The 27,388-nt window shown below is 46.8% G+C and overlaps 1 protein-coding gene across 1 annotated transcript in view; it reads right to left on the bottom strand.

The window, feature by feature from the left end:
• wdr11 (WD repeat domain 11) overlaps window positions 1–27,388 on the bottom strand; it is a 55,235-nt gene that overhangs the window by 5,185 nt on the left and 22,662 nt on the right. The window contains exons 11-24 of the mRNA XM_069683904.1: window positions 17,822–17,906; window positions 15,916–16,022; window positions 12,372–12,447; window positions 10,946–11,054; window positions 10,230–10,351; window positions 9,476–9,623; window positions 8,128–8,234; window positions 7,929–8,043; window positions 6,157–6,328; window positions 5,930–6,038; window positions 5,046–5,108; window positions 4,683–4,748; window positions 3,063–3,246; window positions 441–536 (exon numbers count right to left, since the gene is read on the bottom strand). Coding sequence (XP_069540005.1) covers window positions 441–536; window positions 3,063–3,246; window positions 4,683–4,748; window positions 5,046–5,108; window positions 5,930–6,038; window positions 6,157–6,328; window positions 7,929–8,043; window positions 8,128–8,234; window positions 9,476–9,623; window positions 10,230–10,351; window positions 10,946–11,054; window positions 12,372–12,447; window positions 15,916–16,022; window positions 17,822–17,906 — 1,559 coding nt within the window. The remainder of the gene's footprint in view (window positions 1–440; window positions 537–3,062; window positions 3,247–4,682; window positions 4,749–5,045; window positions 5,109–5,929; window positions 6,039–6,156; window positions 6,329–7,928; window positions 8,044–8,127; window positions 8,235–9,475; window positions 9,624–10,229; window positions 10,352–10,945; window positions 11,055–12,371; window positions 12,448–15,915; window positions 16,023–17,821; window positions 17,907–27,388) is intronic.

The following is a 27,388-nucleotide window of genomic DNA, read 5'->3' as shown; positions in this document are numbered from 1 at the left end:
TGTGTGTGTGTGTGTGTGAAGTTGTGAGCGTGTGTGTGTGTGTGTGTGTGTGTGTGTGTGAAGTTGTGAGCGTGTGTGTGTGTGTGTGTGTGTGTGTGTGTGTGTGAAGTTGTGAGCGTGTGTGTGTGTGTGTGTTTGTGTGTGTGTGTGTGTGTGTCTGCGTGTGTGAAGTTGTGAGCGTGTGTGTGTGTGTGTGTGTGTGTGTGTGTGTGTGTGAAGTTGTGAGCGTGTGTGTGTGTGTGTGTGTGTGTGTGTGTGAAGTTGTGAGCGTGTGTGTGTGTGTGTGTGAAGTTGTGAGCGTGTGTGTGTGTGTGTGTGTGTGTGTGTGTGTCTTGTTTATCCAATCAGAAACATGCTGGAGAGATGCCGTGTGATAGGGATGCAGCATGTTACCGTGCTGTCCTGCAGGCGTCAGTGTGTAATTGTAGTGTAATACTGACCTGACCCAGCAGGAGGAGCTGGTCAGCACATTTCTTCGTGTGTTCATAACTGGAGCGCTTCACCTCCTGCAGGTGAACCCGATCCAGTTGGAACTTCTGAGGAGCAGAAGAGGAGGAGACACACGTGAGCTTCTTTATGTTCACACATTTGATCAGTTTGATCAGAGCGAGGTCTGAGGGGAGGAGACGGGCAGGTCAGAGGTCACACACACGGATTATAATCGCACGAGAGGAAGAGGACGATGATAAAGACACAGAGTCAGCAGAGAGAGAGAGAGAGTCATTATCAGGTCTTTAAAATATTCAGCAGCTTGGACAGAGTTTCTGGAGCCTCACACACCCCGCCTTCATTATTGATCGATTTCTGCTCATTACTGTGATTTCATCAGTGGCTCCCTGATCGGAGATCAGATTCTTTGATTGAGCCAATCACAGCCTGAAACATGAAAAGGGACAGAGATGATTCAGAGACAGAGAGCTCATCAGTTTCATACGAGCACACGAGGGAGAAGACGACACGATGAGGATCACAGCAGAGCACAGGATGAGCTGCAGCGTGTGTGTGTGTGTGTGTGTGTGTGTGTGCTGGACTTTTTTGCTCTTTATTATGATGAATGTGTGTGAGTCACAGCCGCGGGCATAAATCTTCCAGAGGAGCTAAATGAGTGTGCTAACAGTGAGCTGTGTGTTGCAGTGTTGGATATCAGTGATTACAGTGAGGCTGCTGGTGTTTGTGAAGCTGCTTAAAGACGACAGGAGCCGAATGCAGCAGCAGACTGTGTGCGTCTCTTTAAAGTCTGCACTCTGTGATCACTGCGTGGCCTCTCATTAACAGGGAGGAAAACTTCCTCAGAAACAGCAGCGAGCAGAATCCATTAAAACAGAGAATAACAGGGTTATTTGGGACTTTTCCATTAAAATGGGACAGATCAGGTCGTCCATTAACGTTCTGCTGCTTCTGAAAGCAACCAGAGAGTTTCATGACAGGCTAATGGTTTAAAAAAGGTACCTGTTCCTTCCTCTCCAGAGCTTCCTCCTGTTTATTGATGCGAGGACAAAAAAGTAACCTATAAAAACAGAGGATCTGTCTCCACTCGCACAGTCAGCCAACTTTTTAATTACTTTCCCCAAAACTGCTCCTGTAAAAAAGGTCCAGACGACGGTTTTCTGCAGGCTGGACACAGAAACGATGAGCGCTACATCCTGACTGCAGAGCAGCAGAAGAATCACTGCTTCACTACAGCAGCATGAAGGTGGAGGTCTGTTGGATGGTCCGTGCGTCTGCCTGCAGACCAGCAGACTGATGCGAGCGGACACAGCAGAGGACGACCAATCAATGAGCTTCTGCTGCACAAACTTTTCACAGTCTCAGAACAAACTGGGTCGATAAGTGAAGTTATAGAAGAGGAGAATGAGGGGATTGTTTGTGAGGACCTGTGCGCTGCTTCAGGTGTGGGATCAGTGAGACACATTGATCTGAGCAGTGAAAGAAGAGACGGATAAACCTTTGAGTGTGTGCATTCCCGGGACACCACGGATCCATCAGGTGCATCCTTCACGGCCCAACGTATCCCAAGATTCATTGCATGCCAATTCAAACAAGATGGCGGACTTTAAGCGGCAGACGAATACACTTTAAATGTAAACGTCTTTGGTTTCAACTCAATGGAAGAGCTGCGTTACACATGTCAGAAAAACAACACGGGCCGTGAGTCTTCATAAAACACGTTATGTTACGAGACCTAAGTTATGATAGCTAGTTAGCCCGCTAGCTACCTGTTACATAAATAATAATAAACATAAAAAACATAAATCAGCTTTGGACACAAGTCAGAACGACCTGCAGAGCTGCGTCCACTGCATGAACGCCCACGCACACAGGAGTCCACAGATCTTTATACAGTGAGGAGCGAGGTCATTTCAAAGTGTAAAATCAGCAGGCAGGAGGGACATGCTGGTATTTCTGGCTGTTAAAACTGCAGCAGCAGCGTCTGACACAGCTGCCGTGTTTTGCAAGTTTTGCATCACCCAGAATTCAAATGATTTAAGATCCAAACAGCAGAGAGCTAAGAGCAACAAATACAGTCAGACGTCTGTCTGAGGGCAGAGTGTCTGCTCCATCGAGGCCGCAGCCTGAGACTCTGTGAAACTGGCCCCGAGCTGAGCGAGACACAGAGGACACGCAGCACGTCATTAATATTTGAATGTCCTGTGTGTCTGGGTGATGTTGTTGACACAGAGACGGGCGGTGTGTGAGCAGGCTCTGACCCGAGGACAGAGACGGGCTCTGACCCGAGGACAGAGACGGGCGGTGTGTGAGCAGGCTCTGACCTGAGGACAGAGACGGGCTCTGACCCGAGGACAGAGACGGGCTGTGTGTGAGCAGGCTCTGACCCGAGGACAGAGACGGGCTCTGACCCGAGGACAGAGACGGGCTGTGTGTGAGCAGGCTCTGACCCGAGGACAGAGACGGGCTCTGACCCGAGGACAGAGACGGGCTGTGTGTGAGCAGGCTCTGACCTGAGGACAGTCACTGTGTCTGGAGGACTTCAGAATGTTTAAACATTGACTGCTGGGATCAAGTGTTTGTTTTGTTGTCTCTTCTTCTGTGGTGTCACTGACCTGGAAGTAGGAGCTCTCACACAGGACGTCGTGGCAGATGTCCAGGTGGTTCTGAGGTGTCGGCGGGGCTCCTTCAGTCTGACCCTCCGCAGCCGACACGCTCAGCTGACGAGCCTGAGCGAACGCCTGCAGGTAGTGAGAGGCCACCGTCCAGAAGTGAAGGTCTGACTCGTCCCCGAACAGCCTGAGGTCAAACACAGAGAGGAACGTGCTGAATCTGATCCTGCAGAGTTACTGTATCTTCAGCCCACTCCTCCTCAGCAGCTTTATTTAGTGCTTTACCTCCCTTTGCTTCCTTTAGCATCTCTGCACATGCACAGAGCTGTTGCTTGGTTACCTCGCCACATTATCAACGGCATAAAGACTTGGATGGATGTTAACAGAATCATAACCATGAGCTTTGTGTGAGTATCAGCTGCATGAAAAACGCCCTTGGTACTTTCCAGGTAAACTAGGCTTTAATAACAGGATGTATAGGAGGAGGGAGGAGGGAGGAGGGAGGAGGGAGGAGGGATTGCATTTCCGCTCAGGCTGTTCCAGATTTGTCAGATACTTGAGGGAAATGAGAGAGTCGGAGCGGAGGCCTCAGAGAGGATGAAAGCAGCTCTCAGGTGGTGCTTTTATTTTTGCGATAAAACCTTTATTTTGGTAAAGGAAAGGAAGTGACTCGGGTTGAATTATAAGCTGAGATATCAGAGAACCCAATGAGGAACAAGCAAAGTGTTGTTCAGGCTGCTCTGCTTCTCTTCTCTACTTCAGCTTATTCGTACCTGGGTGTGCTCACATGATTTACCTGTTGAGAGGTACGACAGGACTCAGACCAGAGGATGAGCAGGGCGCTGATGTTTTCTGTTGACACTTTTTGTGCAGGAATTATCTTTAGTTTGATAACTGGTATAAAACTACAGTTAGAACTCATGAGTCTGTATCTGCAGGAGCCGTGGGTCTAACCAGCAGACGGGGGGTGACCGTGGGAGCTCGTCTTTAAACGATGTATTTCTGCCGGCTGCATGTGAGCCTGCTGTCCTGGCTTTAGAAGGAAGAACAAGCTATCCCAGGAACCTCTTCTGGCCAATCGTCAGCGTGGGACTGCAAAGTAAAGCTTATCAAGGTTCTTAAGAAGTGGGAACCTTTTAGTTTCTTTAAAAGGGACTCAAATGTTTCAGCAGTCCATCTAAAGACCTGCGAAGATCAGGCGTATTTGTCTGCTGACATATGAACAGTTACAGAGGCTGCAACGATGTTTTTAATCAATAAAACATTTGCACAGTTATAACTTTACTTTACACATGACATGAGATCGGACACCGCTGCCTCAGAGGGTTGCAAATATTCAAGCATGTTACGGTAACAAATCCAGACTTTCAGTTACCTACACTTTCAGAAAGTACCACCCCCTCAGCAGGTACCTTTTGGGGGCTAAAATAACGTCCCTGCACATTAGACCTCTGACCCTGAGCTGGAAAGGCAGAGTCCCTGGTAAAGTCACTTTGGTGGAAACACAGTTTTAGACATACATGCACGGTCTGTTCATAAAATAACCGAGTACACAGAACAGTCTGTGCAGACACACACACACACACACACACACACACACACACACACACAGTTTGAACTGACCGTGAGACCAGCAGGCAGCGCTGCAGCAGGCTGAGCTCCGGGTCCTGTAACACACTCTTCATGTCACTGAGGAGCCAACCAGAGACACACAATCAGTACACAGAGACAGTCACACATCAACACACAGCAGGTCCGGTGTGAGTGTCACAGGAGGCTCCTCTCATCAGTTTGCACTCTGACCCTTCGGCCTGAACGCGACAGAGCCGGATCGACTGCACAAACACAGACTGGCACAGAGAGACGTCAGCAGATATACAAACACACACCTGCAGTGACATCATGTTTGCATCATGACAGTCACATTAAAGATTCTAGTTTAATCCCCAGAGTGCAACATGAGCATCAGACGGTGTAATAGCTTACTTTGACAGGGAGTTGAGCTGCTCCTGGATCAGCCCTTTTATCTCGTCCTTCTCGGTGTAGTCTCTGAAACAGACGATCAAACTGAAGCTCACGTCTGCCTGAAATAAAACCTGACCTGACGTTCAATGAGGAGCTGAATCCTCTGTGCTGTCAGGCAGGAAGAGATAACTCTATTCTGTCTTTATGCTGAGGTCAGGAAGCAGCAGGTGAGCTCTGTTATTAAACCTGTGTGTGTTTCATGGCAGAGAGAGTCTCAGTGAGGGCTCAGAGTTACACAATCACACCTGTCTGTGTCAGCTCACATGCTCATGTCTTTAAAGGTGAGCTGGTCAACATGCAAACTGGTTAGTTGTTGTTTCACCTGGGCGGTCGGCAGAGGGGACACGTCTTATTTGAGTTCACAGTTCTCAAACCTGTTTAAACAACAACAATCACTGATGCTGATCACCTGACTCTGTGCCGCTCTCCTTACCTTGCTGTGAAGACAAAGATCCTATTTCACAGCTGATGTAACAAACTACAGATCAGTTGAAGCTCTTGGGTCTGCTGTGATCCAGATTTGAGCGGCTCGGGGCAGAAGCAGAGAGCGCTCACACAGCGCTCATCGAGCTGCTGACAAACTGATGTTAATTCCTCTGAGCACATTCAGGACGAGGACATGAACAGCAGCGTGTACACATCTCAACAAGGTCACCACTTGGATCCTTTAGTGCTGAATATCTTTTATATTAAGGCTCATTTTTTCTAGCAGCTCACACTGACAGAGACATGAAGGCCAGGTGAAGCTGCAAACTGTCTGTGTTTGCTCTTCTTACGCTCCTGACACCACATGAGGGATGATTGATGACACATTCACAGTGACGTTACTCAGAGCTCAGACTTACACCTGAGTGATGTCCATGGTGAAGGTTCCTGACCACGGCTGCAGCAGCAGGAAGGCTTTCAGAGTGAGCGCAGCCCGAGGAACCAGCAGGTACGGACACCACACCGGGTCTGAAACAGAAACATCTCGAGATCAACCTGTTTGACCTGTTTTCCTGTAAAGATTGTTTTCTGGCTCTTTCTTTGCCTCATCATCGATTAGAGGAGAGAGAGACAGGAAGTGACTCACCGGTCAGGTCTTGCTCGTCCATGCGGTAGCTGGCCGACTTCATGGCCATCTCCAGCACTCGGATGCAGCCGTCGTCAGAGGCCAACACCACCTTGTCTGACGTGCACCAGTCGATGTCCAGGATGCGGTAGTTCACGTTGCGACCGATCCGCATGCTGCTGACCATTTGGACCTGAGAGAGGAGAGAGGGAGGTCGTCTTACAGCGTCTGGTCAGCTGATGTGTGTTTTCATCGAGCAGTGAAGAGGGGCTCAATCACAAGCCGTCACTGGAGACACATTTGGGGTCACATGTCTACAGCAGGTGTGAACGGGCTCAGAGGATGACTGTCTGTACACGAGCCTGCTGAGCAGCAGAACACAGATGAGAAGGACAAACAGCCTCTTCAGAAGGTGTTCTCCCCGTCCGCTCCCCCTCTGCTTCTTTATGGGGCTGTAAAGGAGCAGCCTGCAACTGTCAGCAGAAGGAGAGCACCTCCTCTCCTCCTCCTCCCTCTCTTTTCCAAACTCTCTGCAGCTCCATCTATCCGTTCACAAAAACTGTGTCTTATCTCGGCTCCCCTGAAGACAACACATCCCTCCACCCAGACAATACTGCTCCAGAGGGACCCTGTGCATCCTCCCTCCAACCCACGCTGCTGCATACACCCCATCATCCTCCTGTGATCGCACTCATCCTCTAACACTGCTGGTGCAGTATAGATAGAGAGAAAGGGTCCAGTCTGTGACATTAGATCAGATGATGAACTGGAGCACTGCAGCCTGAAGGTTCTTTAGAGGGCTGAAATAAAGGCGGTGCAGAGAGAGGACGATAACGAGTGCAGTAAACAAAGTTAAAGGAGAGGAGAGGATGCTGCCGCTTACAGGAAACAGGATCATCCATCGCGCTCTGCTCGCTCTTATACATGTCAGCTTCTGTATGTGTGCTCACACTGAGACGACTCCCTCACAGCTCAGACGCAGCAGATACATGATTAGCTCAGCGGTAGCTACAGAGAGCACATCAGCTAAACACACAGTGATCATACTGTGGTCCTTCAGTGGTCACAGAGCATGCAGGGCACTCGGGTGATGCATGCTGGGAGTTTATACTGTACGACGAAGGTGCAGGTTTTGTTATAACACTGAAACATCAAAGTTAATTTTATTTACTTTATTGAGTAAAAGAAATAAATAATAGTAATAAATAAATAAATGATGTTGTAGCCAGATTTAAACGTTACTCCTGCGCTTCTTTAACACGAGTTTCTGCTCGTGAGTTTCTGCTTTTAGTCAGACACATATCTGCATGTTCATTCAGCCTGGACACGTTTCTGCAGCTGCACCGGCCACACACGGCTTACTGATCCTGATCCACGTGTGTCTGTTCACGAGCCAAAGCCCGACCATGAAAACAGTCCGTCTCACTTTCTGCCAAGATTACAGGTTTGTTGGTTTCACCTTGTTTTATATCAGCTCATTCATCCACTCACGCTAAACGCTGAGATAAGAGAAGATCAGAGAAGATCAGAGAAGATCAGAGAAGATCAGAGAAGATCCCACTGTGACCACTGCAGGCCTGTGACAGCCGGCCTTGGTCAGAGAGGAGCAGAGACAGACAGAGAGAGACGGTGCCTACACAAAGACGTTGCTTCACCGTGCAGCCTGATGCAACGTGTCCTCCTCAGGTTCAAAGTGCATCGCTCCTTCTGCGAGTCCATTTTAATGGACACATCACCGTCAGTAAGAACATGTAGCTACAGTCTGTACCGAGTGTTGTTGTGTGCAGCTTCACCTCTTTGGTGTCCCAGACCTCGGCTCCGTCTGTGTACATCACCAGCAGCTTCTGGTTTCCCTTCCCCGGAGCGAAGCGGATCTTCTTCACCCAGCCGCGATGAGTCGGGATCCCCCTGAAACATCAGCAGTAAGGATGTAATAAACTGCAGGCGCAGGCTGGTTAGAGGGCTGAATAAACGCTCGAGTGGAGCTGATACCTGGACAGACGAGCTTTGAGGTCCCAGAAGTTGAGGTTGCCGTCCACGTCCCCGAGCACCAGAGTGTCACCTTTCCAGGCGATGCAGGCGATGCTGCCCATGCTGCCCTGCAGCACACGGTCAGAGAGAAAGCATTAAAACATCACCTTCTCCCTCCACTGTAACACCTTCCTCCTCTCTGGCTCTGAACCACTGAATCTGAAGGTAAACAGGGGAATAATGAAGAATACTGGGTTTAAGTGAGGACAGGGAGCTGGTGTGTCGGCTCGGCTTCAGTGTTTACGCTGCCCATAATAACAAGACCAAGTTTTTAGGAGCGTTTCCTGACGGAGAGATAAAGATCCTCCGTCCTCCTGAACAGACCGGTAAACCTTTGGGGGATGCAAATGTTTCAGCAATGAATCTGCAGCCGTCACAAAGATAAGCCTTTAAAATCCCCAGGTACGCCTGCTGTGTGTGTGTGTGTGTGTGTGTGTGTGTGCGCGTGTGTGTAGATGCAGGTAGGGACACACAGACAGTCTAACAATCCCACCTAAAGATGAGAAAGGGATGAGCTGTGGATGCTCCCCTTCCCTTCACGGAGCAGGACGATGCTGCATCATGAATAAAACAGATCAAAGTCTGAAGCTGTGATTTTTTTACCGACAGAAGACGTCTGTGATCAACAACACAGCAGACGTTTGTGCTCTATATCGTGACTCATTCTTTTAACAAGCTTTAAACAGGTGACATTTGACTCTGACGTAAGGACGTAAGGGCTCGGTCACCAGGACACGGTGGACGGCTCCCTCCGGGTGAAGAGAAGGAGCTGAAGTATCTCGTGTCTTGTTCACAGTGAGGGTACGATGGATCGTGAGATTGACAGACGGGTGGGGGTGCAGCGTCAGCAGTAACGCAGGTGTGTCCCAGATAAAGAGTGAAACTATGAGGACGCAGGCTAATAAAGGCTCGTGTTTCTTTTAGCTCCACACGTTGACAGGATGCAGACGTTTGATCAGTGAAACAGAATGAATCGATGTTAAACACGATCTTCGTTCACACCCTTTGAAGCTCAGAAATAGCTGCACATACAGCATGAAAAAGATGTGACCTTTAAAAGAGCAAAAACATAAATACTGGAGTAAATATAGAGCAAGAAAGGGACTAATCAAAGAAGTGACTGAACTGTGGGTGCTGCGCTGGAAGCAGACATCCCGATGTGCACAGAAAGCAAACAGAATCTGTGTGTGGAGAAAAGATGAACAGAAACTGGAGCTGAATGAAGACGGAGGGATCAGACGTGTGAAGGATCAGTGGACGAGCTGCTGCAGCTCAGGAGGATGACACATGAAAAAGTCTGTGGACTCACATCGGGGGGGATTCGAGCTCCATCTTTGACCGTGTTGCCCTCCACGGTGATGTGGTACACCTGCCCGTCCGTGTCCGTGAAGACAAAGTGCTCCCTGGCAGAGATGGCCTGGCTCGTCTCAGATTTGCTCTCTGCGTCCTGCAGGAGGCTGAGGAGGACAGTCAGCTGAAATACTCTGATACTCATTATTTTCTGTCCTGCTGCAACCTCGGGGAGTTTCCCCCCCGTGTGTCGCTCCGCTCTGACAAGGACGGAAAGACTGTGGAGAGCTGTGGACTCATTTAAAAAGAAGAACATTATACTTCTGGATTTTCGACTTTTACAATCAGATAATCAATGAATTCAACGTTAGAAAACACTACATTTGATTGACAGCAGGTCATCTTTAATCATTTCTCCTCATAACTAAAGTAAATGCTGGCTGTGTTACAGCCCCACCCAACAGTGCGTGTGTCGGACGCTGTTTATAATATATTAAGAGGTGGGTGAGGTCAGAAGGCTCATGCACCTGTGCATCACGTCAGGACGATTCAGATGTCTGAGGAGAAACATCGAAAGACGTAAATCTGACAAACAGTGAATGAGTCTGTTGGATGTTGTAGAGCCGTCTGATAACAGCTGCTCTCCTGTATGACGCTGTTTAAACTCAGGTGTCCCATAAACAAATGTGATCTCAGCCTCGTGCTGGAGTGAAAAAGCTGCTGCGCCTGCGTCCGGCCTTCTCTCCTGAACTGTGAAGCTGTCTGACTCTCACCTGATGACCGAGGACTCCACGCTGCTCTGCTCAGCGTCTGACACCGTCTGCCGAGCAATCGCCTCCCTCGCTGCCATCTGCTTCTTCTTCAGACTCTTCAGGTTGTGGGACGGGGACCACTCCTGTTCTCACACACACACACACACACACACGCACACACACGCAGAGTTGCAGTGACACACCCTATGTGCTGAGCGAGCAGCACACTGAGCAGGAAGCAGACAGAGAGAGATGCAGGTAATTTGCACAGGTGACACTGGGGCCCACAGGAGAGCCGTCCTGTCTGACTGCAGCTCTGTGGCTTCAGCCCGGTTCAGTCCAGGTTGTTATCAATATGTAAATGAGACAGTAATATGGGCCTGGGGGGGGGGTGGCATGTATTATTAAGGTAAGTGTGGTTTTTATCCGCGCTGAGGAGGCTTTACAGCCCCACGGTAAAGTTGGTCCAGTATAACTCTTCTTTTATGAGCGCTCCTCGGCCTAATGAAGCCTCGGCTCTTTGCTGAGCCGAGGGAAAATGTTCAGTGTAATCTTTGAAATGGCCGACATCAACACAAGAGGGAGGGGTCAGAAAGTACGAGAGACTGTAGAGAAAGAGAAGAGGCAACTATCTGAGTTTGGTTACAGCGAACATGCTCACATATGCAGCTGTGGATCTTATGAGCACACCTTACAGGTCACAGTTTCTACCAGTAAGCAGAGCTTCACATCTTTACCAGAGCGGTCACAGTGGGGAAGTTCTTGGCCATCTCTCGGAGCAGCGTCCCCGTCCTGATGTCCCACAGCTCCAGAGGTTTGTCTCTGAACACGACCACCAGGTACTGCCTGCAGACACACACACACACACACACACACACACACACAGTCAGTCTCCTGGCACACACTGACCACTACCTCTGTAAGCTTTCTTCTGGTTTTATTGTAGGAGCCATAAAGTCTGCAAATTCACACAATAATGTACTTTACACTTTCTCCTAAAGCGTGCTAGCATTAGCCACTGTTAGCATTAAGTGCTCACCAGTCAGCTGCAGGAGGCGATCTAGTTTATAGCAGTCCATTCAACAGAATATAGACGCATTTCTACCTAAAGAACTTTCAGTGCCCTGAGCCCGCTGCCGTCTGTGTTTCCATCACAGTCTGAAGACACACGAGTCCACAGCTGAGTTTAAACAGAGGACCTTGTTTCAGGATCAGGAACACTTAGAGGAACTCGTTCTACATCCCACATCTACGTCCCGGCAGATTGTCCTCCTAATCTTGGCAGGTCTTGAGACCGTGGTGGAAACGGAGACAGCAATGGTTCCATGAAAGTGTGGCTCTCAGGAGTGAAAGCTCTGCACACTTTGGGTGTAAACGTGAGTGATGGAGAGGACACAAGTGTTTTAACAGCAGGGCCAAGATCACCTTTACCTTCAGTTCAGAGCGAGGCGTTCACAGGTGTATCCCTCTGTAAACCTCTTTGAACACAGGTGCAGGATGTTCATCATTCTTACTGTCTGCAGCTGTTCAGCTTCACGAGCGCTGACCCCTGTTTGTGTTCCTTTCAAACTTAAAGCTCTCTTTCTCTCCAGAGATGCAAACACTTTTATGTTCAGCAGCGTGTAGGCAGCATCATCAGAGGCGTCACTTTCTGTTATAACACATTACCACCTAAACATTTACTAAATATATCACAGGCTCGGCCGACCAAAGCCTTCACATGAAAACAGATTCTTGAGAGAAAGCGAGCGTGAGACAGCTGCTGAAAAAACCAGCGCTCCTTTATTTTCCTGAGTCTCATTAAAAGATGCAGACATGATGAATGCTTGAATATAAAATGTAATATGTTTTTGGGGACAATAATAAACTAACTAATGAGATCTCTCTCTCTGTTTCTGCAGGATTAAAGTGTGTTTATTACAACAGCTCACAAAGAGAGCCTGAAAATATGAACGCTCAGAGAGAAGGAAGAGACAAAGGGAGACGTGGAAGGGATGCAGGTGGGTGTAAATTGTGCGTATGTGACTGTATCGTGTGTGCCTGCGTGTGTGGGTGCCTGCGTGCGTGCGTGCGTGCGTGCGTGTGTGCGTGCCAGGTAGCAGCACTACAACCTGTGATGTTGGTCTCTGGTTTCATTGCTTGTGTGTGAAGCAGCAAACTCACTTGAGATGAGACACTTTAATCATCTCGATGGGTGGCTCGTCGTTTCCTCGCTCGCCTCTGAATGCAAAACATCTTCCTGGAAACACAGAGAGGAAGGTGAGAGGGTGAGGAAGAGGAGGCGGCGATGAAGGGCATCTCTCCTTACACCTGTGAAGATTCATCTCATTACACCTTGTGCCACAGTGTCCTGGTTTCACCTGTTCCAGCGGAGCGGGAGGAGCAGACTGCAGACGACTTACTTTAATCGCTCCTTCCTCCTGATGAAGCCGACATCATGCAGAGCTGCCCCTTTCAACAACACAACACCGCCCTTCAGAGGATCCTGTCTCATCAGCCCGAGGAAGGGCTCCTCTGACTCTGAGGAGGACGCTCAGGAAGGTCGGCGGTTTAAAATGTACGAGAGGCTGAGCTCCCTGCGGTGGTTCAGGGGGTGACCTCCAACACGTGTTCATTCTGTGCTGTTGTTCACCAGAGGGGATGGAATAGCTTAGCATAAGGTGAAGAGAAAACTAAAGTCCTGAGGAGCACGCGAGGCTAACGCAGCCTCGTCCTCAGTGTGCCCTCATTCATACGCAGCAGGAGAGGTCACATGGTCGATGTTTGTTGCGGTGCTTCACGGCTGAGATCATCGTCACACACTCTGTATGTGTCTGTGCTAGCTGCTAATGTTGCCTTTGTTTTGCTGTGGTGTGTTTTTATTCCTTTATCAATTAGTGTTGAGCAACACATCATCTGCTTCTCTGTGGGGACGCCGAGGGACCACCCACCCAGGCTCTGCCATGGCACCGCCTCTTGTGCACACGTGTGAGCGGCTGTGAGTCACAGCGAGCCGCCCGCCTCTGTGTCTCTGTTAGCTTGTTGTGATCGTTTGTAACTTTGGTCTCATGTGTTAAAAGACAATCACTGTTACCTCTACACAAACACTAGCTCTGTCACACATGAGGTTGATCGTGTTACATGCTCTCATGCTTTAGTATAAATGTACGTGTCACACTGCAGCTGACCACACCTCATCATCACACAGGTACAAATAACATGTCATGTTTATGTGTAATTATCACCTGTACACATTATAAATATTCACACTGTGTGTGTTAAGTTCAGTCCTGAAGCAGCTGACTCTGTAGGTGCACTGAACCATCCTGCCATGGAGGAAGAATACCTGTGTCACACCAGCTGCTATGAACAGGTTCCACCAGGCGGGAACGAAGTGAGTGATGAGGACGGTTTTCCATCAGTCTGAGATCTGACCAGAAAACGCTCCAGCTGGAAACAGCACGAGGTACAGGCTCTGTTTGATTGGACGATTTGTTTATGCAAAAATAAATTCACTCCCTGAATAATTAAGATGAATGCACGTAAGCTGAAGTGCTTAAATGTGCTCGCTCTCTTCCTGACTCCACTCCAGGATTAACAGGTGCAGCAGCTTTTTAACTGCTGGGTGGTGATTTCATTAAAACATAAGAAAACAGTCCAAACAAATCTGACGTAACTAAACGTGACAGCTGAATACCTTTGAAAAGCCACTTGAGAAGATGCTTGTTGGATGTGTTTATGAAGGAACCTGTGAATGAGACATCTGCAACATGTATTTCTCCTTTCTGACAGAGCTCAGCGAGCGAGCCCTTTCCTTCTCTCCTCTCGTCATCTTGGTGCTCTGAAAGGCTGAACACGTCCCAGACCTTTTGCGTCTCCGTACTGAATACACAGATTAAATTGATATTGATCTTTGCCTTCTAGCTTTTAGTAGTAATTCCCAAAATGCTGTGAGCGTAGCAAACACTCACACACTCGTGGGTGCTTTAGAGATGAGATCCCCGCTGCCTGCACAGCCTGCACAGACTACAAGCAGCAGTCAAGGACACCTTGGAGGCTCTCAGTCACTCACAAGAACAAATAATGAAGTGTGTGTGTTGGAGAGTGTGTGTGTGAGCCTGTAACCAAAGCTAATGCTGAGGACTGTAAACTTTGACGACTTTGGTTCTTAAGAGCGAGTCATTAAAGACGTGACTGATCCTCACACTGCCCTGGGTGGATGGATGAAGGCTCTGTGCTAAATCTGTTATAGTGACCATAGTTTTTAGTGCCTGTGCACATTTGTAAAGCTAAACACATTAAGACTCACACACACACACACACACACACACACACACACACACACACACTCCAATTATATACGTACATATCCTGGGACACCTCACCCTTCACCTCGCGCTCTGTCTTTGGCACAGAAGTTTTACCTCGGTATCTTCGGCCCCTGGAGGAGGTGAAACACACAGCGGTCGCTGCTGATTCAGTTACTCTTTAGACTCCTCAGAGGGCTCAGGCAGGGATAGAAGTTGCTCCGCAGGCACTCATGATAAGATCTCATTTCGGAGCTCAGCATCCCCTGGTTATACCCTAACACTGTTTAGTTTGGACCTAATTTGGAGAAGTGTGTGAGTTTCCCCCGGAGGAGAGCCGAAGAGTCTCTCAGAGAAACACACAGACAGGTACATAAAGAGAGAGACTGAGGAATGGGCTTTCTTTGTAAGGCTGCAGGAAGCCTCTGCAATACAGAAAGCTGCAGAACAAAGACTCCACAGAAACACACTGTGAAGTCTAGATCCACTACACACAGGATTTTTGTCTTACAGCCGCTGTTAGAGACGAGCAGAGAGCAGACAGAGGTCTGCACAACGCCTGCATCGACCTCTGCAGGGCCTCTGACATCACAGATCCTGAGATGCTCTGCAAACAGCTCAACAAACTGCTTCTGTCTGTTCTGCAGCATGTGCATGGTGGATGCAAAAGAGTCCTCACACAAGAACTGCAGAGCGTTTGTAGGTCGACGTGGGGGGTAACAAGTCCGAGTCCTGGCACTGGTCTCGTTCCATCTCCTCCTCTCAGCCAGCATCCAGCTCTTCACCAGGCCCTCACGGAGCATCCGACAGCTCCAGGCCGACACGCACACACTGAATCTGCAACTTCAATACGCTGATGACTGCGCTCTCTGTGCACGTCACCATGTAACATTTACCAGTCCTTTGGTCTTCAGGCTAATGTCCAGAGGTCAGAAGTCATGGCACATCTCACCACCACACCTCCCTCGTCCCCCAGCTTCCACATGAACAGCGTTCCAATAAAAACAGCCTCCCCGTCACCTATTCTCCTCCTTCCTCAGACTGCTCCCTCCATCCTTCAATAAAGAGAACATCAACAGAGCCTCGAGAGCCTTCAGGCTCTCTTAGCTACACAGGTAATGAGTTAGCCACAGGCGCTGACTGTATAGCTTTGATCACGTAGCATTGCTAACCCCTCGCTCCTCTCCAGCTCCACCTTCTCGTCCAAATATGGTCACTCCACCAAACCAAGATGGCAACAGGCGAAACGCACAGCTCAAGGCTTCGTAAAACTGTCAATCATCCAATGAGCTACGTCCATTTTTTAATAGTGCAACAGTGATGAACCCCCCAGTGTGTGTGTGTGTGTGTGTGTGTGTGTGTGTGTGTGTGTGTGTGTGTGTGTGTGCGTGTGCGTGTGTGTGTGTGTGTGTGCCTCTCACCTGTAGGCAGGTCAACATGCTGCAATTCATTGCGCACCAGGCTCATGTTGTTGGGAGCAGAAGTGGCAAAAGACAGGAAACTGGTGAGACTCACCCACTCAATGCCCCTGTGGACACACACACACACACACACACACACACACACACAGACACAGACACAGACACAGACACACACACACACACACACACACACACACACACACACACAGACACAGACACAGACACAGACACAGACACAGACACAGACACACACACACACAGACACAGACACAGACACAGACACACACAGACACACACACACACACACACACACACACACACACACACACACACACACACAGGCTTCAGTTTAATGAATAATACTTTATCTTCTTCTTGCAGTGGAGCTGTCAAATATTCCTTCACTCCATCCAGCGAGCAGAAATTTAAATGAGACCCAAAACTTTTACAAAATCCATTTCAGAAGGATCTGAAAAAAATCAGCCAGCAGGTGAAAATATGGATATTTGTGAGAAGTGGGCCCAGCTCAGGGAGCACCAACTCCACAGTAATGAGATGGTAAATAGCCACATGATTAATTAGTCAATTTCCCCACTAAATGTAAATGAGATGCTAAGTAGCCAGGCCTCCTCTGGCACGGCTGTGCCGGGGCAAACGGCTGCCCGGCTCATTTCCATAAAGCACCTCAGCTCTCCTCAGAAAACACTCGGCTTTGAACTTCATGTTGTTCGTCACAGCTCTGAAATAACAGCAGCTCTGAGTCTGTTTGTAATGTGAGGCTGGCCTGCTGATCCTCCTCTGAAGGTCTGAAGGGCTCATCAATATGTTTGCTCCTTCTGTGCTCTACGTTTCATCTGGGCATTTAAAAGAATATGAGGGCTCCCTGTAACTCAAAGCAACATGTGTAACGTGTGTAACATCAGTGCATGTGCACCGTGTGAGGAACAGCAGCGTGAGGTGACAGGTGATGAGCAGAAGAACAGACAGACTGACAGCAGACTCACTACTCGCCCTCACATGCACCCTCAGAGGGGCGTCTCCTCCTGCTGCATGGCTCACTGAAGTCTGCTGAGTTTTCATGTCTGAATACAAACTTCTCTCATTAAGAAAACTCTGATTGAACCGATGGTGTTTGCTCCCAATCAATCTCCTAACTGCATTAACTGATTCAATCTCCTGCTTAATTAATCCTGCTGAAATAGTTTGGCTGCTCATTAGAGAATTCTAAGTAATGAAGCACGGCAGGCTGCTTCTGGATGTTTGCCTGTTGCATTGTGGGCAATCACAAGGTGGTGACTTTTCACGCATAATTAAGCAAAGCAGTGTGCAGAAGTAAGACGGGACGAGAGAGTTCATGTTTGACAAACCTGCAGAGAAACAAAGATGGAGGTCCTGAACGTGTCTGCAGTTTATCTGCATCTCTGTGCCTCTCATTACAATCAGTCAGGATCACCTGTGTGAGCGGTGGAGCTGAATGTGCTCCTTCATTTATATGCAACTGGAACTTTTAGAAGTCAGAAACAATGACTAAGTTGTGTAAACCAGGTGAGTCTGACATATGTAGTAACTGGTGTCTTTCTAACGTCTCTGAGCACAGGTAGGACAGGAGACACACCGACCACCTGCAACTTGTTTTGGATTCTTTCAGTTTGTGCTCTTCTCTGAGAGGAGCTGCAGATAAAACAGAGTACTTGTCTATAACAGAGCTGACGTGGCACTCTAATTATGTGAAACCTCTAATGAACCTGAAAACAATCAATCAGCCTGCAGCGGACCGAGGGCCTCCGGGTTCATCCAACGTGTCGTCTAACTGATTTTTCATCAGAAGGTGAAATGACTTGTGTGCCGGTGGGAGCAGAACTGCTGACCCGGGAAATGTTGTGCATTGTTGAGACATGATTCTCACCTGACTTCACACGAGTGCACGCTGAGCTCTTTGTGGAGGAGCCCACTGGTCAGGTTGTAGACCAGCACAGAGCCGTTACTGGTGCCTGAGAGGAGACAGAGAGAGAGAGAGAGCGGTGCATCAGAGACAGGAGACAGGCGGAGGTCAGAAGCCTCACAGTGACTTCTCTTAACAGCCTCCACCCTCCAGCAGGATCAGACAGGCGCGGTGTCACGCTGACACCTGTGTGTGTTTCCTGTCACTGCAGCGGCTGAGATAGAGGCAACACATCAAACCCTGTGACAAACTCTGCACCGGTTCATCAGCTGCAGGGAGAATAACAGCTCCATCCCCCCCAAACTCCACCTGATTAAATACTGCTGCTGACATTTGACTCTAAGGTTCACTACTCCTCAGAGGTTTGACAAAGAGCTGCTTTCTCTAAATGTGTTCAGACTGTAGAGAAAATAAGGTTAGAATAAACCTTGTCTGACATATCCAAAGACGTTCCTCAGCGTTGGCCTGGTTCATGTTCAGAGCTGAAGCTAATGAGTCTTTGTGATGCTCAGACGTTACCTGGCTTTGGAATAATCCTGCATCTTCTGAGGATTGTAACACTGATTATATAGTTAGTATTCTGCACGGAGGGTATTTTTCAGAATGTCAAATGGATCTTTTAAAGGACACGCAGTAAGCGTCTCTACACTTCAGCTTTGTACCAAACACAGTCCACATCCTTTTAAATGCAGTGCCTTGCATCCTGCAGGGTCCTGCACAGCGTTTGGAGTGTTCCTTATTTTACAGCCTGGAAGTCAAATACAGACGTATTTTCATTAACAAACATCTGTTTGACACATAAAACCAGAATATATCCATTTTAATTTGCTGTTTTAACACGATCAGATGTGGAAAAGTTCAACAGGAGAATATTCTTGTAAGGCACTGCATATGGAAATATACATTTCATGATTAGAACAGTTTTTATGGCTGTATGAAATGCAGTTGTACAAAGCACCAATACCATCAAAGTCAAGCAGCTGAAAGACAGCAGCTCACATCTGGAGCAGCAGCTGTGAAAGCAAATCGAGAGTCCATCTCTGTGATGTGAGACCGTAACAAGGTGGGAGGATTTATTCTGATTGTTGCTGTGAACATGCACGGCTGTTCGACTGTCATGATCCTGAGCGTGATCGACCTGGGCTGGTGTACCCAGCTGTCTGCACGGGGCTTCAGTGAGACGACCCCATACTGACACAACATCTGGAAGTGGTGATAGGCAGCTGTGTGCTGGTTTGTGTGCGTGTGTGTGTGTGTGTGTGTGTGTGTGTGTGTATGTGTGTTCCTCTGGCATGTAGTGAGCGACTGTACGATGCTTCAGCAGGAAGTCGGTCAAACAGGATGTGGATGGATGGAGAGAAACTTTCAGTGACTGGACGTGACCTCTGGGCCGTGTTTGTGCTGTTGGAGACAGACCGTCCAACACGTCTGACAGTTTTTACACTGAATATGATTCGGCACTGATTAGCAGCTCTCTGTGTCTGTGCTCACCATACCTGCTCGTTCGCTCGTTCCCTGTTTGTCAGACATTGATTTACTCGCGGTGGCCCGTCCACGGAGTCTGGACTGGTGTTATCTTTTCCTGCAGAGACGACGGCGGGGCGGCGTGATGAGGAGCGGCTCTTATAAATTAGGTTTGTATTGTTTCCTTGCTGCTCGCGGTCACACTGGAGATACGGGTGAGCTATTTCATGAGGGGACAATTAAATCATTTTTAAAAGAATAATATTAAATTCAAATCAATATAATGTGTGAAATGATTGATTTCCAAAGTATCTGCGTATAAGGGAAATTATGTAATAGGAGCAGGTTGTTATAGCCAGAAGACGACGACGCCTACATTACCCTGTCAGAGCACAACCTGCATGTGATTCCCACCTGTCAGTGTGGGTTTGTACGTCTGCAGACTGGTTAAGCTATAATAAAGCACATGAAAGTGTGAATGTGAATGCATTAGTGCTACCTCGTATCCCAAAGGAAAAGACCAACTCAACAATTTCTTTGAAGTGGCTGAAATCTTTTTCCAAATGATCATTCAGTGAATTACAATTAACTTTGGAAGCACCCGGAAATCTAACATTTTCCACACCAAGCAGAGCCGAGGTCGGAGCAGGCTGTCCTCAGGTGAACCCTCCTCTGTCAGGTTTAGAGGATAATGTCAGCTCCACGCTGGGGGCTTTGACTGTTCTGGGGTAAATAAAAGTGATATTCCCTAACAGACCAGAGAACGAGAATCAGTCCATCTAATGATTGCTTTTCTTTTTGAGGTGCATGATGACTTCATATCAGTGTGTAAGTGTTTCTGTCCCACATCGTTTGAAATGACAAATGGATGTTCGTGCTGTATTGATGCTTTCCTCTGATCCATGCCTTCATCACATCCAGAATTGACTACTGCAACAGCATCCTTTATGGTTCATCCTCCAAAGTCCTAAATAAGCTCCAATACATTCAGAACTCTGCTGCCCGCCTCCTCTCCCACTCCCGCTCCGTGAACACATCACCCCCGTCCCTCAGAAACTCCACTGGCTCCCTGTTCCTCAACACATCCAGTTCAAAGTCCTCCTTCTCACCCACAAAGCCCTCCATAACCAGGCCCCTCCATACCTCACAGACCTGCTCCACCACCACGTTCCCTCCCGCAGCCTCCGCTCCTCTGATGCAAACCTCCTCTCCCCGCCACACAGAACCAAGCACCGAACCCGGGGGGACAGAGCTTCCTCCATAGCTGCCCCCTCCCTCTGGAACTCTCTACCCCGACACATCTGAGACTGCACCGACCTGACTTCCTTCAAATCTCTGATCAAGACCTTTTTAGACCTGCTTTAACCTCTGATGATTTATTTATTTGTTTTTCACATAGTTCCTCTTCTTGTGTTTCTCCTGCTGTTCTTATTTTGTTTCTTTAGTTGTTTTTAATTATGTAAAGTGACTTTGAGTACCATGAAAAGCGCTATACAAATAAAATGTATTATTATTATGATTTATTCTACTCATCATGCTCTTTCATTTTGCAGATACAAACAATGCAGAGGACTGCTGTCAGCCAAGCAGGCAGACATAAATGAGAGATAAGGATTAGGAGTGGATGTTGGCTTGTCAGTGTTTGTGTACATGTCACTGAGAGGGGGGCTCTGGGCCTTGTACCAATCTGTTACAGAGCTGACAGGTCTCACAAAGATTACAGCTTTTTAGAAAGGAGACCAGGAAGCACTGCTTCTGGGAGGCCGGGTCCGCTGCACAGCTGCTGAGAACTTGTCTTTGGAGGTATGGAGCGAGAACGACGGGCAGAGGGGAAGGCAGAGACTGAATTAAAATAAAAACAGAAGGAATCTGGTTTCTGTCTACTTTTAATGAAACTAGTTGGCAGTTTTAACCCCCACTGCTTTCACACCATCAACAGTAGGCTCACCTCCAGCTATTATTTGCACCTGGTGAAAGGTGTAAAATCTCAGCTTCTCTTGGCCGTCCCTGTGGCTGCTGTCACATCAGCGGGACTGTGACACTGAGCTGTACCTGCCAAACAGTCACCCATGGATCACTCTGGATTTAGTGATCAGGTATAATCTCTGGCTCGGGGTAAACGGGAGAGAGGACAAATGCAAACACCTGCCAAACACCTGTCACAGTACCAACCTTGACATCATTACTGAAGAAGAGACAACTGCAAACATTTTTATAACTGAGTTCCAGATGCATTCTTATTACACGAGATATCTGGATCTTCTATACAAAGTTAATGAGAGGGGTCCATTTCTGACGCGCAGTAGTGTGTAAATGAGCAGTGTTCACTGTGGATGAAAGCTATCTCTGCTGATCATACTCAGATACTCTCCAATACCTTACAGTGAAATAAATATGTGGCGAGAGTTTGCAGCTGTGTTTTATTTCTGTTGGAGGGTTCCTTTTACCCTCGGGGTATATCTTTCATGACATCTTTGCATTTTTTATGTTACTATATTTATATTTGTTTTATTTTCACACAAAGATTTAAATAATAAAAAGAACAAATGTACCCCAGAGATTCTTAATCCAACAGCTGGACTTGGTTGGAGTTCTTAAAGACGTTTCACCTCTGACCCCAAAGGCTTCTTCAGGTCTAACTGACAGAGCAAGAAATATCAGCCTCTGTAGGTCATTTGTGTGCTAATAGATGTTAGCATTATTAGCTAGAAATATCATCCTCTGTAGGTCATTAGTGTGCTAATAGATGTTAGCACTATTAGCTAAATATATCAGCCTCTGTTGGTCAATAGTGTGCTAATATATGTTAGCACTATTAGCTAAATGTATCAGCCTCTGTTGGTCAATAGTGTGCTAATAGATGTTAGCATTATTAGCTAGAAATATCATCCTCTGTTGGTAAATAGTGTGCTAATAGATGTTAGCATTATTAGCTAGAAATATCATCCTCTGTAGGTCATTAGTGTGCTAATAGATGTTAGCATTATTAGCTAGAAATATAAGCCTCTGTTGGTCAATAGTGTGCTAATAGGTGTTAGCATTATTAGCTAGAAATATCATCCTCTGTTGGTAAATAGTGCGCTAATAGATGTTAGCATTATTAGCTAGAAATATCATCCTCTGTAGGTCATTAGTGTGCTAATAGATGTTAGCATTATTAGCTAGAAATATAAGCCTCTGTTGGTAAATAGTGTGCTAATAGATGTTAGCATTATTAGCTAGAAATATCATCCTCTGTAGGTCATTAGTGTGCTAAAAGATGTTATCATTATTAGCTAGAAATATCATCCTCTGTTGGTCAATAGTGTGCTAATAGATGTTAGCATTATTAGCTAGAAATATCATCCTCTGTTGGTCAATAGTGTGCTAATAGATGTTAGCACTATTAGCTAGAAATATCATCCTCTGTAGGTCATTAGTGTGCTAATAGATGTTAGCACTATTAGCTAAATATATCAGCATCTGTAGGTCATTAGTGTGCTAATAGATGTTAGCTTTATTAGCTAGAAAAATAAGCCTCTGTTGGTCAATAGTGTGCTAATAGATGTTAGCATTATTAGCTAGAAATATCATCCTCTGTTGGTAAATAGTGTGCTAATAGATGTTAGCATTATTAGCTAAATATATCAGCCTCTGTAGGTCATTAGTGTGCTAATAGATGTTAGCTTTATTAGCTAGAAAAATAAGCCTCTGTTGGTCAATAGTGTGCTAATAGATGTTAGCATTATTAGCTAGAAATATCATCCTCTGTAGGTCATTAGTGTGCTAATAGATGTTAGCACTATTAGCTAAATATATCAGCCTCTGTTGGTCAATAGTGTGCTAATAGATGTTAGCATTATTAGCTAGAAATATCATCCTCTGTTGGTAAATAGTTGTGCTAATAAATGTTAGCATTATTAGCTAGAAATATCATCCTCTGTAGGTCATTAGTGTGCTAATAGATGTTAGCACTATTAGCTAAATATATCAGCCTCTGTTGGTCAATAGTGTGCTAATAGATGTTAGCATTATTAGCTAGAAATATCATCCTCTGTTGGTAAATAGTGTGCTAATAGATGTTAGCATTATTAGCTAGAAATATCATCCTCTGTAGGTCATTAGTGTGCTAATAGATGTTAGCATTATTAGCTAGAAATATCATCCTCTGTTGGTCAATAGTGTGCTAATAGATGTTAGCATTATTAGCTAGAAATATCATCCTCTGTTGGTCATTAGTGTGCTAATAGACGTTAGCATTATTAGCTAGAAATATCATCCTCTGTAGGTCATTAGTGTGCTAATAGACGTTAGCATTATTAGCTAGAAATATCATCCTCTGTTGGTCAATAGTGTGCTAATAGACGTTAGCATTATTAGCTAGAAATATCATCCTCTGTTGGTCAATAGTGTGCTAATAGATGTTAGCATTATTAGCTAGAAATATCATCCTCTGTTGGTCATTAGTGTGCTAATAGATGTTAGCATTATTAGCTAGAAATATAAGCCTCTGTTGGTCAATAGTGTGCTAATAGATGTTAGCATTATTAGCTAGAAATATCATCCTCTGTTGGTCAATAGTGTGCTAATAGATGTTAGCATTATTAGCTAGAAATATCATCCTCTGTTGGTCAATAGTGTGCTAATAGATGTTAGCATTATTAGCTAGAAATATCATCCTCTGTTGGTCATTAGTGTGCTAATAGATGTTAGCATTATTAGCTAGAAATATCATCCTCTGTTGGTCATTAGTGTGCTAATAGATGTTAGCATTATTAGCTAGAAATATCATCCTCTGTTGGTCATTAGTGTGCTAATAGATGTTAGCATTATTAGCTAGAAATATCATCCTCTGTTGGTCAATAGTGTGCTAATAGATGTTAGCATTATTAGCTAGAAATATCATCCTCTGTTGGTCAATAGTGTGCTAATAGATGTTAGCATTATTAGCTAGAAATATCATCCTCTGTTGGTCATTAGTATGCTAATAGATGTTAGCATTATAAGCAAGAAATAGTGTGACCGTGTCAGACTTTCTCCCACAGTTCTGTGTGCCTGTGCTCTCACGGCTAAATGTTCTGAGCATCAGTGAGTTGATGCTTAGCTGGCTCTGTTTTTTCCACAGTCTCTGTTAGCAAACTAAGATGGTTTTGCTAAATAGAATTAGCTGTAGATTACCGTTCACAGCAAAAACACTGATTTCCGCTGGTGTGATGTGTGTCAGCTTCGATAGTGTTGGTGGTGAAATACAACGGCTGCGGTTGTTGTCATTTCACGTTTTACATAGTGTATATCTGGCTCCTTCAGTTGCTGTGGTTACTAGCCTGCACACGCATGACAGCCTCCTCAGCGGGGAGGGCTTTGGAGGCAGGACTGAGCGTCGCAGAGAGAGGGGGGGAGGGACCTGGAGGTCCGGTCTCTTCTCCATCTTTCCTACTGCAGCTTTAGGCTCACATGATCGTGAGTGTGAGTGTGATCTCAGCTGTTTGGACAGAGTTCAACACTGCATTGTCAGTGGGTGATAGGTGGTGTCTACCACCTCCTCTGTTAAGGGATGGTTTTTCCAGCTTAACAAAGATGGCTTCCTTGACACCTCTTTTAAAGCAGCGGCCTTCTGTGGCCAGGATGTGAACCTTGCTGTCTTCAGAGGAGTGTCCTTTGTCCTTTAGATGGAGGTGGACAGCTGAGTCCTGACCTGAGGAGCTGGCTCTCCTGTGCTGGGCCATGCGTTTGTGGAGGGGTTGTTTTGTTTCCCTGATGGACAGGTCCCTACAGTCCTCATTGCATTGTCCTTCATACACTACATTGCTGTGTTTGTGTCTGGGTGTTCTCTGGGTGGACAAGCTTCTGCCTGAGTGTGTTCGATGGTTTGAAGTGTACTGGGATATTGAGTTTCTCGGATACTGCAGACAGGTAGGGAATAATGCTGTGGCCTTTGTTGTTTTTTAGAGGTCTTGCTGAAGGCCCAGTTTGGGTAGCCTCACGTCTGAAGTGCCTCCCTGAGATGTTCCTGTTCCTTCTTCTTCCCCTCTGTCCTGGTCGGTACATTCTGAGCCCTGTGGTGTGGGGTTCTAATGACTCCTGGCTTAATGGCGGTGAGAATCAAAAAGTAAGTACTGGTCTGTGTGAGTGGGTTTCCTGTAATCTTCAATGTTCAGGCTTCTGTCCTTTTCAGTGTGCACTGCACAGTCCAAGAAGGATGTGGATGTGAGCCCAACTATATCTAGTTGGTAACGCTCCACCTCCTGCACCAGCTCTGGTTCCTTCCCTGCCAGAGAGGTGACGTTCCATGAACCAGTCTATGCCGCCGAGGATCAGCACGCCAAGACCCCCATCCTTGCCTGCCTGCCCGGTTTGCAAAGCATCGGACCCCTATGCCTCTCCCTGCAGGTGGTGGGCCCACAAAGCGGCATCTCCACATTATTTCTTCGGGCAGAGCCCGGCAGAGCCCGGCAGAGCCCGATGGACGAGAGCCCGGTCACCAGACGCTCACTGTCGTGCATCCCCCCCAGCTCTGGTTCCAGGGGGTAGCCCCGGTCTCCCCGATCCGGGCGAGGTAGCTGTTCCACGTTTGTGCCTGTCCTTATTTGAATAGTAAATGTATTATTCCTGATGTGCTTATTGAGGAAATGAACTTATAAACTTCATAAAATTATGTTTAATTCATCTGGATGTCACCTGCACCTTTCAGTACAGGTGTGCCCTCCATCTAAATCCCCAATGAAATGATCCAGTCCACCAAACATAGTATTTACCAGCTCAGTGAGAGGAAATAAAAACACATATTTAACCGTGCATCTAGAGGATGTTTAGCTACTTGACTCTGAATGAGACTTTGGGGACGAGACAAATGATGTGCACAGAAAACTCAATCACCTTATTTTAGTTTAGATCGCCACCGAGAAGCGGCTGTGCTGAGTCGACACCATCTGTGCTGTGTTGGGCTGCTACTGCACACGCTCCAGGACTCACACACTGATTGGAGGAAAAAAACAGGTCTCTCACTGAATAGCTTTTTCTGAATGGCTTCTTTTGACAGCACAGGGGTAGTGGCTCTTCAGGTAATGCCCTTTGACTTTAACAAAACACACCTGAGTCAAACCTGTGAGTAAGAGATGGAGAAATGCCGACGTCCCTTCAGGCCTTTGAAAGCCCTGGCAGTCATTAATTAATAATGAGCAGATCGGTGTGTCCCATCACAGATCCGGGAAGAGCCGGTGAACACAGTGGTAAAGATGTGTAGGTTGAAGAGGGCATTATTGATCCTCTTGTCTGTGGGTGTCAGGGAGGCAATGCATCTCTGAGGTATGATTCAATTATGTGGGCTCTGTCAGGGACTGAGTGTAGCCTATTTCTCAGGCTGGGAGAGAGCAGCAGTACGTTAGGACCTTAAATGGAGTTTGGTGCAGAGGCAGGAATGAGCGGGGACACACACACACACACACACACACACACACACACACACACACACACACACACACACACACACACACACACACACACACACACACACACACACACACACACACACACACACACACACAACGCAACAGACAAACACAAACAGGGACGCTTCACATACACGACTCTGCTCTTAATTTCACATTCAAATTGAGACTTTCACAATTTTATGCATCACTACAGTGGAAGATGAGGCTTCTGAAGAAAATTGCTTTGCTGATCTAAAACAATAAACGTTAACTTTCTGGCCAGCAGCTGCCTCGGGGGAGAAATAACAGAGAATAAGTCTCCGGCTTTCGCATCGTTTCCAGACTCAGACTCCATGTTGGCTGCTTACTCACTTTCTGCGTCCAAGAGGCAAATTCACAGCAAAGATTTACATAGATATACGGATCTGTGAAAGTCATGTGACAAATCATTCTTAAAAACTATCTCAAAGGGTTTGAGAAAGCTGTCAAAAATCTGACAGTTTGGTTCATATAAAGTGAGAGCACAGTTTAAGACACCGTTAAAGAACACAGAAATGATCATCTATTTGGGGAACACTTGCTGCTTTGGAGATTATAAAAACATTCATTCACACTGACAGCTCCCTCTCTGTCGGGGGGTTATTTCATGTTTGACCCT

Source organism: Semicossyphus pulcher, unplaced genomic scaffold (genome assembly GCF_022749685.1).
Source record: "Semicossyphus pulcher isolate SPU_LCO1_2020_fin unplaced genomic scaffold, fSemPul1.0.p SCAF_61, whole genome shotgun sequence".
Lineage (NCBI taxonomy): Eukaryota > Metazoa > Chordata > Actinopteri > Labriformes > Labridae > Semicossyphus > Semicossyphus pulcher.
The sequence above is the reverse complement of the archived record's forward strand: the minus strand, read 5'-3'. Positions and strand labels throughout refer to the sequence as shown.